Source organism: Crinia signifera, chromosome 9, assembly GCF_055691185.1.
Source record: "Crinia signifera chromosome 9, ASM5569118v1, whole genome shotgun sequence".
Lineage (NCBI taxonomy): Eukaryota > Metazoa > Chordata > Amphibia > Anura > Myobatrachidae > Crinia > Crinia signifera.
Window position 1 is genome coordinate 15,475,788 of NC_139225.1, and position 14,265 is coordinate 15,490,052.

At 50.7% G+C, this 14,265-nt stretch overlaps 1 protein-coding gene across 2 annotated transcripts in view; it reads right to left on the bottom strand.

Annotated features, from left to right (window-relative positions):
* Positions 1–14,265, bottom strand: part of ADAMTS13 (ADAM metallopeptidase with thrombospondin type 1 motif 13) — a 59,799-nt gene that overhangs the window by 12,149 nt on the left and 33,385 nt on the right. For both annotated transcript variants that reach the window (XM_083161135.1, XM_083161134.1), the window contains exons 7-20: positions 12,365–12,489; positions 11,379–11,525; positions 10,941–11,084; positions 10,029–10,179; positions 8,961–9,065; positions 8,530–8,681; positions 8,215–8,278; positions 8,010–8,136; positions 6,985–7,130; positions 4,729–4,849; positions 4,085–4,165; positions 3,497–3,678; positions 270–405; positions 54–183 (exon numbers count right to left, since the gene is read on the bottom strand). In XM_083161135.1, coding sequence (XP_083017261.1) covers positions 54–183; positions 270–405; positions 3,497–3,678; positions 4,085–4,165; positions 4,729–4,849; positions 6,985–7,130; positions 8,010–8,136; positions 8,215–8,278; positions 8,530–8,681; positions 8,961–9,065; positions 10,029–10,179; positions 10,941–11,084; positions 11,379–11,525; positions 12,365–12,489 — 1,811 coding nt within the window. The remainder of the gene's footprint in view (positions 1–53; positions 184–269; positions 406–3,496; positions 3,679–4,084; positions 4,166–4,728; positions 4,850–6,984; positions 7,131–8,009; positions 8,137–8,214; positions 8,279–8,529; positions 8,682–8,960; positions 9,066–10,028; positions 10,180–10,940; positions 11,085–11,378; positions 11,526–12,364; positions 12,490–14,265) is intronic.

Genomic DNA, 14,265 nt, shown 5'->3' on the forward strand with positions numbered 1-14,265 from the left:
GCGTCACTATGGCGCTCCACCAGACAGCTGACAATGGGAGTAGATGGACGCACCTCGGAGGGCAGGGGTCTTCTCCACATGGTTCCTGGGTGGGACTGAGTAAATCAGAGTCATTACAGAACTTGGAATCCACCAGCTGTTGGAGGGTATCATCAAAGCACTCGTGGACCACTGACCGAAAACCTGGGAAAGAATATTGTTTCCCAGTCAGGAATCAGGGTCTCAAGATAGTAATACTGGCCGGTATTGTAAGACGCCATTTTCTGTACCTCCACCACAGGTGACCGGGCATAGTCCTGGTACTGGCGTCCACACATACATATGGTCTTTTTTGGGAACATAGTAACTGTATGTGATGTCAGGATTTGTGATGTCACCGTATCCTGCACCGTATTTTCTATATACCTGGGGGGAAAAAAACACTGACATGAGTTGTTTAAGTTTTTGTGTGAATGTTGACACCTGTCAACATGGACCCCTAATTAGTGTGGCTCGTACCCTCAAACTTTAGTGTTCCTAACTGTAGTCCACGTGGATGCTAAGGTATGAAAAAGTCCAGGTCAACCATTGCTGTGTTGACCTTCTTGCTTGTGTTGACCATTTGTCAATGTCGACCAGTGTATTTTTACCTTCCATGGGCGACCTATCACCCGGATACCCCCACAATGCCAATTTGAAAGACCTTAACTACCTGTGAGTGCTCCGCTGGTGCCTGGTTACACCCAAAGAGCCGCAAGTGGTGCCGCCTGCCCACTGCGCACAGGCAAGATGATGGATCTGCACGGGCAATTGGTTGTTAGGTCGACAGTCAAAAAGGTCAACCCTTGATAAAGATCGACATGGTCAAAAGGTCGAGGTGTGTTGTCCTCACCTGTATCTCTATATGGAATGTGGCTGGTTGTCCTCACCTGTATCTCCATGCTTGATGCGGCTGTTGTCCTCCCCTGTATCTCCATGTGTGATGTGGTTGGTTGTTCTCACCTGTATCTTCATGTGTCATGTGGTTGGTTGTCCTCACCTGTATCTCCATGTGTGATGTGGTTGGTTGTCCTCACCTGTATCTCCATGTGTCATGTGGTTGGTTGTCCCCCTGTATCTCCAGGTGTGATGTGGTTGGTTGTCCTCACCTGTATCTCCATGTGTGATGTGGTTGGTTGTCCTCACCTGTATCTCCATGTGTGGTGTGGTTGGATGTCCTCATCTATATCTCCATGTGTCATGTGGTTGGTTGTCTCCCCCCCCCCCCCCCTGTATCTCCATGTGTGATGTGGCTGGTTGTCACCCCTTGCATCTTCATGTGTGTTGTGGTTGGTTGTCCTCACCTGTATCTCCATGTGTGATGTGGTTGGTTGCCATCACCTGCATCTCCATGTGTCATGTGGTTGGTTGCCCTCACCAGTATCTCCATGTGTGTTGTGGTTGGTTGTCCTCACCTGTATCTCCATGTGTGTTGTGGTTGGTTGTCCTCACCTGTATCTCCATGTGTGTTGTGGTTGGTTGTCCTCACCTGTATCTCCATGTGTGATTTGGTTGGTTGTCCTCACCTGTATCTCCATGTGTGATGTGGTTGGTTGCCCTCACCTGTATCTCCATGTGTGATGTGATTGGTTGCCCTCACCTGTATCTCCATGTGTCATGTGGTTGGTTGCCCTCACCTGTATCTTCATGTGTGATGTGATTGGTTGCCCTCACCTCTATCTCCATGTGTCATGTGGTTGGTTGCCCTCACCTGTATCTTCATGTGTGATGTGATTGGTTGCCCTCACCTGTATCTCCATGTGTCATGTGGTTGGTTGTCCTCACCTGTATCTCCATATGTGATGTGATTGGTTGCCCTCACCTGTATCTCCATGTGTCATGTGGTTGGTTGTCCTCACCTGTATCTCCATGTGTGGTGTGCTTGGATGTCCTCACCTGTATCTCCATGTGTCATGTGGTTGGTTGTCCTCACCTGTATCTCCATGTGTGATGTGGTTGGTTGTCACCCCTTGTATCTTCATGTGTGTTGTGGTTGGGTGTCCCCCCTCTATCTCCATGTGTGATGTGGTTGGTTGTCACCCCTTGTATCTCCATGTGTGTTGTGGTTGGTTGTCCTCACCTGTATCTCCATGTGTGTTGTGGTTGGTTGTCCTCACCTGTATCTCCATATGTGATGTGGTTGGTTGTCCTCACCTGTATCTCCATATGTGATGTGGTTGGTTGTCCTCACCTGTATCTCCATGTGTCATGTGGTTGGTTGTCTCCCCCCCCCCCTGCATCTCCATGTGTGATGTGGTTGGTTGTCACCCCTTGTATCTTCATGTGTGTTGTGGTTGGTTGTCCTCACCTGTATCTCCATGTGTGATGTGGTTGGTTGCCATCACCTGCATCTCCATGTGTCATGTGGTTGGTTGTCCTCACCTGTATCTCCATGTGTGATGTGGTTGGTTGTCCTCACCTGTATCTCCATATGTGATGTGATTGGTTGCCCTCACCTGTATCTCCATGTGTCATGTGGTTGGTTGTCCTCACCTGTATCTTCATGTGTCATGTGGTTGGTTGCCCTCACCTGTATCTCCATGTCTCATGTGGTTGGTTGCCCTCTCCTGTATCTCCATGTGTCATGTGGTTGGTTGTCCCCCCTTGTATCTCCATGTGTGTTGTGGTTGGTTGTCCTCACCTGTATCTCCATGTGTGATGTGGTTGGTTGCCCTCACCTGTATCTTCATGTGTGATGTGATTGGTTGCCCTCACCTGTATCTCCATGTGTCATGTGGTTGGTTGCCCTCACCTGTATCTCCATGTGTGATGTGATTGGTTGCCCTCACCTGTATCTCCATGTGTCATGTGGTTGGTTGCCCTCACCTGTATCTCCATGTGTCATGTGGTTGGTTGTCCTCACCTGTATCTCCATATGTGATGTGGTTGGTTGCCCTCACCTGTATCTTCATGTGTGATGTCATTGGTTGTCCTCACCTGTATCTCCATGTGTCATGTGGTTGGTTGTCCTCACCTGTATCTCCATGTGTCATGTGGTTGGTTGTCCTCACCTGTATCTCCATGTGTCATGTGGTTGGTTGCCCTCACCTGTATCTCCATGTGTGATGTGGTTGGTTGTCCTCACCTGTATCTCCATATGTGATGTGGTTGGTTGCCCTCACCTGTATCTTCATGTGTGATGTGATTGGTTGCCCTCACCTGTATCTCCATGTGTCATGTGGTTGGTTGCCCTCACCTGTATCTCCATGTGTCATGTGGTTGGTTGCCCTCACCTGTATCTTCATGTGGTTGGTTGCCCTCACCTGTATCTCCATGTGTGATGTGGTTGGTTGCCCTCACCTGTATCTTTATGTGTGATGTCATTGGTTGTCCTCACCTGTATCTCCATGTGTGATGTGGTTGGTTGTCCTCACCTGTATCTTCATGTGTCATGTGGTTGGTTGCCCTCACCTGTATCTTCATGTGGTTGGTTGCCCTCACCTGTATCTCCATGTGTCATGTGGTTGGTTGTCCTCACCTGTATCTCCATGTGTGATGTGGTTGGACCATTAATGTAGATGTGCTCGACATGGGGAAGCCGCTCAGGAGTTAGGAAGAGTCGATACTCTGTCCGCCTGTCCTCCAGGACTGATGGGTGGGTGACGTTCAGAGAGATGCTCATCTTCCCAGCTACAATGTACTCAGAGTTCTCTCTCACAGCTGCACAGGAAGAAAGTAGCGGAAATGTTTCTGTGTTATCACCTGTCTGATATCGCCGCAGCGGTAACATCCCAATCCCCCAATGACTGGGAACATTAAACACTTCCCCAGGGGTAAACGCATAACATGTGGACCCTTATTATTATTATAATAGGACACAGCTCTAACCTGTACAAACCATGGCTGAATGCCACCTGGTCGCAGCATGCCCTGGCAGACACAGAATGCCTGGCATTGTGCCAACATATCCACGGTGGCCACAACGTGCCAGCAGATCTCTGGGTCATGGGACAAGAACATGCATGATCACTGGTATACGGGAACATACAGCAGCCAATCACTACGTTGCTCTCACTGTCTATGCGCTGCAAGAATATCGGATTGTGTGATAGATGTCTCTGCTTACCCAAATGTGTGAAGAGAGGCTTCTGATTGGTCACAGTTATTGCCATGGAGCCCAGAGGGACGGTCAGAAAGGTCAAATATTCTGCAACATCACAAGAAAATGGAAACCTATATTACATTATAGTGTATCATAAACTCCCCTACTGCTATAATGATCCTATCCACATACAGGTGCGGGGGACCGGAGCCACGCACAGGTGCGGGGGACCGGAGCCACGCACAGGTGCGGGGGACCGGAGCCACGCGCAGGTGCGGGGGGCCAGAGCCACGCTCAGGTGCGGGGGACCGGAGCCACACACAGGTGCGGGGCGGCCGGAGCCACACACAGGTGCGATGGGCCGGAGCCACGCACAGGTGCGGGGGGCCGGAGCCACGCACAGGTGCGGTGGGCCGGAGCCACGCACAGGTGCGGGGGGCCGGAGCCACGCACAGGTGCGGGGGGCCGGAGCCACGCACAGGTGCGGTGGGCCAGAGCCACACACAGGTGCGGTGGGCCAGAGCCACACACAGGTGCGGTGGGCCAGAGCCACACACAGGTGCGGGGGGCCAGAGCCATGCACAGGTGCGGGGGGGGGGCAGAGCCACGCACAGGTGCACACATTACAGACATTACACAGGTATGACGTTCCTCTGTAGGTGACTCACCTCCCGCAGTGCCACCACGGAAAGCACCAGTGACTCTGCTGCATGTGCCGTTATCTCCACCACACACACTGCACTGATCTACCGCTAGGCCGGAATCCATTACTCCGTCACAGCCAAAGACCTGAGCGAGACACCTGCAGCATTATACACAGGTGATTACATCATAAGGGTCATTGGGCCAGATGCACTGAGCTTCACAGCCAGCCAATCAGCTCCTACCTGCCATGTCACATGTTTGAAAACTGTCAGGCAGGAGATGATATGTTGGTTGTTTATCACTCTCCATTTTATTTTACAGTTTATTGCATCTGGCCCATTATCTGCCTGCTGGTCTGTAGGTACTACATGTCCTGGCTACACGCGGCACATACGTGCTCACATCCCGGCTACACGCGGCACATACAGGCTCCCCTCCCAGCTACACGCGGCACATACGGGCTCCCCTCCGGGCTACACGCGGCACATACGTGCTCACATCCCGGCTACATGTGGCACATACGGGCTCCCCTCCCGGCTACATGCGGCACATACGGGCTCCCCTCCGGGCTACACGCGGCACATACGGGCTCCCCTCCGGGCTACACGCGGCACATACGGGCTCCCCTCCCGGATACACGCGGCACATACAGGCTCACCTCCCGGCTACACGCGGCACATACGTGCTCCCCTCCCGGCTACACGCGGCACATACAGGCTCACCTCCCGGCTACACGCGGCACATACAGGCTCACCTCCCGGCTACATGTGGCACATACGTGCTCCCCTCCCGGCTACACGCGGCACATACAGGCTCATCTCCCGGCTACACGCGGCACATACAGGCTCACCTCCCGGCTACATGTGGCACATACGGGCTCACCTCCCGGCTACATGTGGCACATACGGGCTCACCCCCCATCTCCCGGCTACATGCGGCACCGTACATGCTCACCCCCCATCTCTCGGCAACACGCGGCACTGTACCGGCTCACCCCACATCTCCCGGCTACATGCAGCACCGTACATGCTCACCCCCCATCTCTCGGCTACACGCAACACCTTACCGGTTCACCCCCCATCTCTCGGCTACACGCGGCACCGTACCGGCTCACCCCCATCTCCTGGCTATATGCGGCACCGTACAGGCTCACCCCCCCATCTCCTGGCTATATGCGGCACCGTACAGGCTCACACACACACACACCCCCATCTCCGGGCTATATGCGGCACCGTACAGGCTCACCCCCCCCCCCCTCTCCCGGCTACATGCTGCACTGTACAGGCTCACCCCCCATCTCCTGGCTACACGCGGCACCGTACAGGCTCACCCCCCATCTCCCGGCTGTATGCGGCACCGTACGGGCTCACTCCACATCTCGCGGCTATTTGCGGCACATACGGGCTCACCCCCCATCTCCCGGCTACATGCAGCACCGTACAGGCTCACCCCCCATCACCCAGCTATATGTGGCACCGTACGGGCTCACCCCCCATCTCCTGGATACACGTGGCACATACGGGCTCACCCCCCATCTCCCGTCTAACTTGCAGCACCGTACAGGCTCACCCCCCATCTCCCAGCTATATGTGGCACCGTCCGGGCTCACCCCCCATCTCCCAGCTATATGTGGCACCGTCCGGGCTCACCCCCCATCTCCCGGCTTTATGCAGCACTGTACTGGCTTACCCCCCATCTCCTGGCTACACACGGCACATACGGGCTCACCCCCCATCTCCCGGCTACATGCAGCACCGTACAGGCTCACCCCCCATCACCCAGCTATATGCGGCACCGTCCGTGCTCACCCCCCATCTCCCAGCTTTATGCAGCACTGTACTGGCTTACCCCTCATCTCCCGGCTTTATGCAGCACTGTACTGGCTCACCCCCTATCTCCCAGCTATATGCGGCACCGTCCGGGCTCACCCCCCATCTCCCGGCTTTATGCAGCACTGTACTGGCTCACCCCCTATCTCCCAGCTATATGCGGCACCGTCCGGGCTCACCCCCCATCTCCCGGCTTTATGCAGCACTGTACTGGCTCACCCCCTATCTCCCAGCTATATGCGGCACCGTCCGGGCTCACCCCCCATCTCCCGGCTTTATGCAGCACTGTACTGGCTTACCCCTCATCTCCTGGCTATATGCGGCACATACGGGTTCACCCCCCATCTCCCGGCTACATGCAGCACGTACTGGCTCACCCCCCATCTCCCAGCTACACGTGGCACGTACGGGTTCACCTCCCCCCACTACACGTGGCACATATGGACTCACCTTGCATCTCCCGCCTACACACAGCTTGTAAGGGGCACTAGTCTCTGCACTCTGGTCACACCGGGTGCCATCTATAAAGCTGTCCCCTCGTTTCACCATGAAATTCATCCCTTGGGCACGGCACATATACTGGCAGAGCGTGTCTCCTAATTAACAAAGGATAAGGTGCACGTGTATTGCTTTCCATTTGTTTTCATCCAATAACATCAGAATAATTGAATTAAGAGATAACTGTATAAAATCTGGGCTGACATGTTTTCTGTTAAGACTATCAGCGCAGCCTCATTTAGCTTCTAAAGTACAGTGCCATGGTCAGCCACAGTACCGCACCATGCTTACAGCCACAGTACCGTACCAGGCTTACAGCCACAGTACCGTACCACACTTACAGCCACAGTACCGCACCACGCTTACAGCCACAGTACCGCACCACGCTTACAGCCACAGTACCGCACCATGCTTACAGCCACAGTGCCGTACCATGGTCACAGCCACAGTACAGCACCACGCTTACAGCCACAGTACCATGCCACGCTTACAGCCACAGTCCCGTACCACGCTTACAGCCACAGTACCATACCACACTTATAGCCACAGTACCGTACCACGCTTACAGCCACAGTACCGTACCACGCTTACAGCCACAGTACCGCACATGCTAACAGCCACAGTACCGTACCACGCTTACAGCCACAGTACCGTACCACGCTTACAGCCACAGTACCACACCATGCTAACAGCCACAGTACCGCGCCACGCTTACAGCCACAGTACCGTACCACGCTTACAGCCACAGTACCGCACATGCTAACAGCCACAGTACCGTACCACGCTTACAGCCACAGTACCACACCATGCTAACAGCCACAGTACCGCGCCACGCTTACAGCCACAGTACCACACCACGTTTACAGCCACAGTACCATACCACGGTCACAGCCACGGTTCCAAACTAAACTGACCACTGCTCCTTTTCAGTAGATGACAGATTTCCTGGAACCAGTTGACCAATTCCTGGCACTTACCCTGTGCAAACCCGGCTGCTGCTGTCCATTGGTAGAAGGCGCTCTCACCACGGGAGAAGAAGAGAGGGTCGTCATCCGTGGCAGAACACTGATGTGTCATGAAGTCCAGCTGTGTTGTCTCACAGGCCTGAAACAGCCGCACAGTCATCTGGACAAACCCAAGTAACATCGACTAACAAAGACGCAATCTGAGGCCGGGTCCTACCTGCATATTACACATTTGCGCCTGGAGATCGGACCCCTCACAGCTGCGACCGCCGAATGCTGGTCTGTAGGGAGAATCAGAGGGAAATGAGCAGATACTGTTATACCCAGGATTCAAACCCATGACCTTCCATATTGCACTTAAACTCTTTACTCATGAAGCTATTTGCCTCTGTATGGGAGGGAAATGAGCAGATGTGGCGCGGGACTTTGAGATGAGGCGACCGAGGAAACGGACAAATGTGTCCTAATATTGTCAGGTGTAGTCAGATCTCCAGTAAATATAAGGCTAAACCAGCTCATATTGGCACTTCACCTTGGGTTGTTGCACTGGCGTTTCCTGGCGGTGACACCTCCTCCGCAGGTTCGGGAACATGCGCTGAAGCTACTCCAACTGGACCAGACACCGTGGACCACCGACAGCGGACTCAGCTCCTCTAGAGAACTGCAGCGACCTTTGTGACACCACTGAAATAAGGACATAGTCACACACGCCGCCACCACTGATATATATATATATATATATATATATATATATATATATATATATATATATATATATAAAAATAAATAAAACAACTGCTTTCCCACAATGAGGACTCGTTACTGTCAGACACAGAGGCAGCTGCCTGGGGCAGCAGTGTTAGGGGGCAGCACTGAATAAGCTGGAATACATAAATATCGGACGTAACACAGCTCAGGAAGATATTTACATTGAATCACTTCTCCCCCTGAGCTGCTCCTCACCTTGTTCTCCCCGCACTCAGTGCCGTCCAGAAGTGGCACGAGGAGGCGGCTGCAGGTGCTGCGGTCCTGAGGGCTGGTGTGGCAGGAGAGGACGCTGCACGTGTCCTACAGGAGACATTTGGAAGACACACGTAGAGCCATGATGGCGGTCAGCGTCTGTACATGACGAACATGAATATATAACAGCAGACAAGCCGGGTGTATGATGCACGTGAAAGAGTATTTCCAATGGGAGAACCTATCCAGATGGTAGGTCGGCAAGGTCTACCCTGACAGTCACAAGGTTGGTGCCATACGGTCGACTTTGACAATACACTGGGCGTCCATGTTGACAGGTTGTTGACATTGACACCAAAAATGTGAAAAACTCATGTCGACCTTTTCATATGTCTACCTATTTCTTGTAAACCTTTTTGCTTGCGTCAACCTTTTGACCCTGTCGACCTTTTGGGGTTGACCTATTGACTGTGAACCTAGACTCCATCCACCCTTTGAACCACACCCGAACACCCAGTGCCCGACCTAGTGGTGTAACCAGATTGAATGTTGGGGAGCACGGGGTGAGAAAGTATGCGCCATTCACACTTGGTAATTTGGGTCTCTTCCTTTCTCCCTAATGGGGGGTATTTTATTTGCTATATTCTGCCTGGGGGCTCTCTCCTTGTACTAACTTCTCCCCGCTCCCCCTCCTATTACCCCCTTCACCCCGGCCCCCAGGCTTCCTGGAATATCTCCCTTCCCCTCAGTTACAGGTGCCATGTTGGGTGATGCCTGACGGTGGTGCGGCCATCTTGCTGAAGCCCAGTGGTGTCGCAGAGGGGTCTCTCAATGGTGCCATTGGGGGTCGCATAATTAAAAAGGCATCGAGTAGAACATTTCCGCTCTCCCTGCGCCCACCCTGGCTATGCCAATGACAAGACTTGATCAGAAAAAACATATTACGTTGCCATGCCTCCCCATATGTGCCCCACCTCTGGGAACGGTATGGGATTTGCCCTATTGAGCAGGGAGGGGGGGTCTTTCTTATATGGCAATATAAGTGTGTTTGATAATTAATAAAGCACAGACCAGGTCATTGCGGGAGAATGTGCAGGCAAGGGCGGGGCTTCCAAACGCAATCTGGCACTGTTCATCAGCTCCATAGTACAGGCCAGGCTTCATGTCGGGGATACTGCCCTCTAGTGCTGGGAGGTCATCAATGCAGCTGGCCTGGTTACTGCTGTACAAAGCACACACAACACACATCACTATGGAAACAGTGAGGACATTATCCATAAAACTTATTATATGATATATTGTACAAAAGGACACATACATATTATACTGACAGAACAACACAACTTTCCTGCATTTAGAAAACCTGTAAAAGTTTGAGTTACCTAAAAAAATAACAATTTTATCAAAAATCCATATGAAGTCCAGAGATGGGGGGGCTACTTGTCAAATCTGGCCTTTAATAAATTCAGGGGTTCAATTTCTAAGCAAAAACGCTCTGTGTGGAGTTTGTATGTCCGCCAAGTGTCCGGGCAGGATTCCTTCCGCACCTGCTGGTAAGCCAACTGGCTACTGACATAACACTACCCCTAGTGGGCGTCTGGGTACATACCATACATGTGATAGGTTATATAGAGTGTGAGCTCCGCTGGGGAGATTCAGGGACCAAAATACTTTATATACATCGCTCATACCCTCCAACATGACCCATCCCATTAGGTACAAAATGCTCTGTTCCTGGACTTCCCTGCCAGTGGCAGTTACAGATGTGAGCCTACAGCACAGTCCAATATTCAAAGAGGGGGGGTCACATCAACTCTCAGTGATGTTTGGGATGGCAGCTGGTGTGGCTCCCCTTTTTGAATATTGGACTGTGCTGCAGGCTCACATCTGTAGCTGCCACTGGCAGGGAAGTCCAGGAACAGAGCATTTTGTACCTAATGGAATGGGTCATGTTGGAGGGTATGCATCGCTGTGTTCAGGTACCTGAGATGCTGGAGAAACAGGAGGAACTGTTCTCGGCTACACTGCGACCAGCTGAGGTGGACACTGTTGTGGCTTCCTTCGGCCGCCATGATGTAACCGCTCCCGCCGCAGCTGTTCCCCTCCCCGTCGTGGTTTATTCCAAAACTGCAGAAAGGGGAAACACAGGGTAAATCCTGCGGCCTGGGAAGCTCTGTCTACGCCTGACTCACCAGATCTGTGGTTCCCGAGCGAGGTCCTCAAGGCACAACAACAGTCCAGGTGTTCAGTATTTCCATGTTTGGCCACAGGTGACTTAATTAGTACCTCAGTCAGTTTGATCTGACATCTGTGCTGAGCCAAGGATATCCTTAAAACTTGGATAATTGGGGTGCCCTGAGGACCACTTTTGGGAACCTCTGCACTTCACACCACACCTCTTGGTGGGGGTGGGGGCATCACCTGTGTCCAATCTCATGCGCCATAGTGATCCCCAGGTCAAAGCCGGTATCCTCGGTGATGAGGCAACTCCAGGAGGAAGAGCAGGCCCCTCCCAGCTGGGTGACCCCTCGGACCTGCTTGTTTCCGTCCGGTGACTCAAGGTCGAACCTGCGGCGAGACAGAAGAACAGAGAGCATATCAGTGTATAGCGGTATATCAGAGAATTAGGGAAGGGTCGACACAGGCAAAATGTTGTCATGTAGTCAAAACATGAGAAGGTCTACATGAGTTTTTTTATTTTTTTGTGTCGATGTTGACAGGTGTGGATCAGTAGGTCACCATAATGTTGGACAGCAGGTCAACACCTTTAGGTCGAAATGAGTCTAGGTCGACATGCAGGAATGTCGACATGAGCCTAAGGCGACAGGGTCATTAGGTCGACAGTCAAAAGGTCGACATGCCGTTTTTTAATAAAAATTGTCCCGAATGTTGACACAGCCGACATGGACGCTGCGCTCGGCACACTATTTTATTCTCCCACCATGCCCTAGTGGATGGTAGGGCATGAAATACCGCCTGTCGGCACATGTCGACTATTTTTTTTTTTTAAACTCCATGTTGACCTTTTGACTGTCGACCTAATGACCCTGTTGACCTAACCCCTTTCGATCTTCCTGCATGTCGACCTAGACTCATGACGACCTGAATGCATGTCGACCTGATGACTGTCGACCAACATCCTGGTGACCAAATGACCATACCCCATGTTGACATGGACCCCCGATTAGCGTGTACCCTTGCATGGTGCATTGTACCACTTATCGCTGCGCTCGCCGCACTTTACCGTTCCCAATCGAAATCCACGAGGATAATTAAATATGAAAGTACAAGACTAATCCCTACTCACGTCGACCTTTGGTCCATGTTGACATTTTTGCATGGGATAATAATGATACATTTATTTATACATTATGAGAATGAGGGGAGCACATAACATTTGGGGTTACCTGGTGACGTAGAGGGTAAGGTCAGCATGCTGGGCATCGGAGTCACTGCTGGCACTCAGCTTCCTGCCCCACTGGCACACACTGATGAGGGAGGAAGTGAGGTTGGCACTTATCCGGACGCTCTCCTGGTGACACCGAATCAGAGCATCAGCCACAACATCTGCATGAAGTCTCCCCTCTATTCCGATCCACAATCCAAGTTTGGGGTTCCCTGATATAACAGCACAAAGCCTGATACCCAGTCGCCTCTGTCTGCTCTGCCTATTGTGGCATCACTGGGCAGTATGGACAGTGTAGTGGTTCCTCCGGGTGCTCCGGTTTCTTCCCACAATCCAAAAATATACTGGTAGACTATCTGGCTCCCCAAAAAATAATCCTAGAATGTCTGCGTGTATGAATATAGATTGTAAGCTCCACTGGGGCAGGGACTGATGTGAATGTTCTAATATCCTCCATACAGTGCTGCGGAATATGTGTGCGCTATATAATATAACTGGTAATAATATTCTCTGTACAGCGCTGCGGTATATGTGTGCGCTATATAATAACTGGTAGTAATATTCTCTGTACAGCGCTGCGGAATATGTGTGCGCTATATAATAACTGGTAATATTCTCTGTACAGCGCTGCGGAATATGTGTGCGCTATATAATAACTGGTAATAATATTCTCTGTACAGCACTGCGGAATATGTGTGCGCTATATAATATAACTGGTAATAATAGTCTCTGTACAGCGCTGCGGAATATGTGTGCGCTATATAAATAACTGGTAATAATATTCTCTGTACAGCGCTGCGGAATATGTGTGCGCCATATAAATAACTGGTAATAATATTCTCTGTACAGCGCTGCGGAATATGTGTGCACTATATATATAACTGGTAATAATATTCTCTGTACAGCGCTGCGGTATATGTGTGCGCTATATAAATAACTGGTAATAATATTCTCTGTACAGCGCTGCGGAATATGTGTGCGCCATATAAATAACTGGTAATAATATTCTCTGTACAGCGCTGCGGAATATGTGTGCACTATATATATAACTGGTAATAATATTCTCTGTACAGCGCTGCGGTATATGTGTGCGCTATGTAATAACTGGTGGTAATATTCTCTGTACAGTGATGTGGAATATGTGTGCGCTATATAATAACTGGTAATAATATTCTCTGTACAGCGCTGCGGAATATGTGTGCGCTATATAAATACTTGGTGATAATATTCTCTGTACAGCGCTGCGGAATATGTGTGCGCTATATAATATAACTGGTGATAATATTCTCTGTACAGCGCTGCGGAATATGTGTGCGCTATATAACTGGTAATAATATTCTCTGTACAGCGCTGTGGAATATGTGTGCGCTATATAAATAACTGGTAATAATATTCTCTGTACAGCGCTGCGGAATATGTGTGCGCTATATAAATAACTGGTAATAATATTCTCTGAACAGCGCTGCGGAATATGTGTGCACTATATAACTGGTAATAATATTCTCTGTACAGCGCTGTGGAATATGTGTGCGCTATATAAATAACTGGTGATAATATTGTCTGTACAGCGCTGCGGAATATGTGTGCGCTATATAATAACTGGTAATAATATTCTCTGTACAGCACTGCAGAAAATGTGTGCGCTATATAAATAACTGGTGATAATATTCTCTGTACAGCGCTGTGGAATATGTGTGCGCTATATAAATAACTGGTAATAATATTCTCTGTACAGCGCTGCGGAATATGTGTGCGCTATATAATAACTGGTAATAATATTCTCTGTACAGCGCTGCGGAATATGTGTGCGCTATATAATAACTGGTAATAATATTCTCTGTACAGCGCTGCGGAATATGTGTGCGCTATATAATAACTGGTAATAATATTCTCTGTACAGCG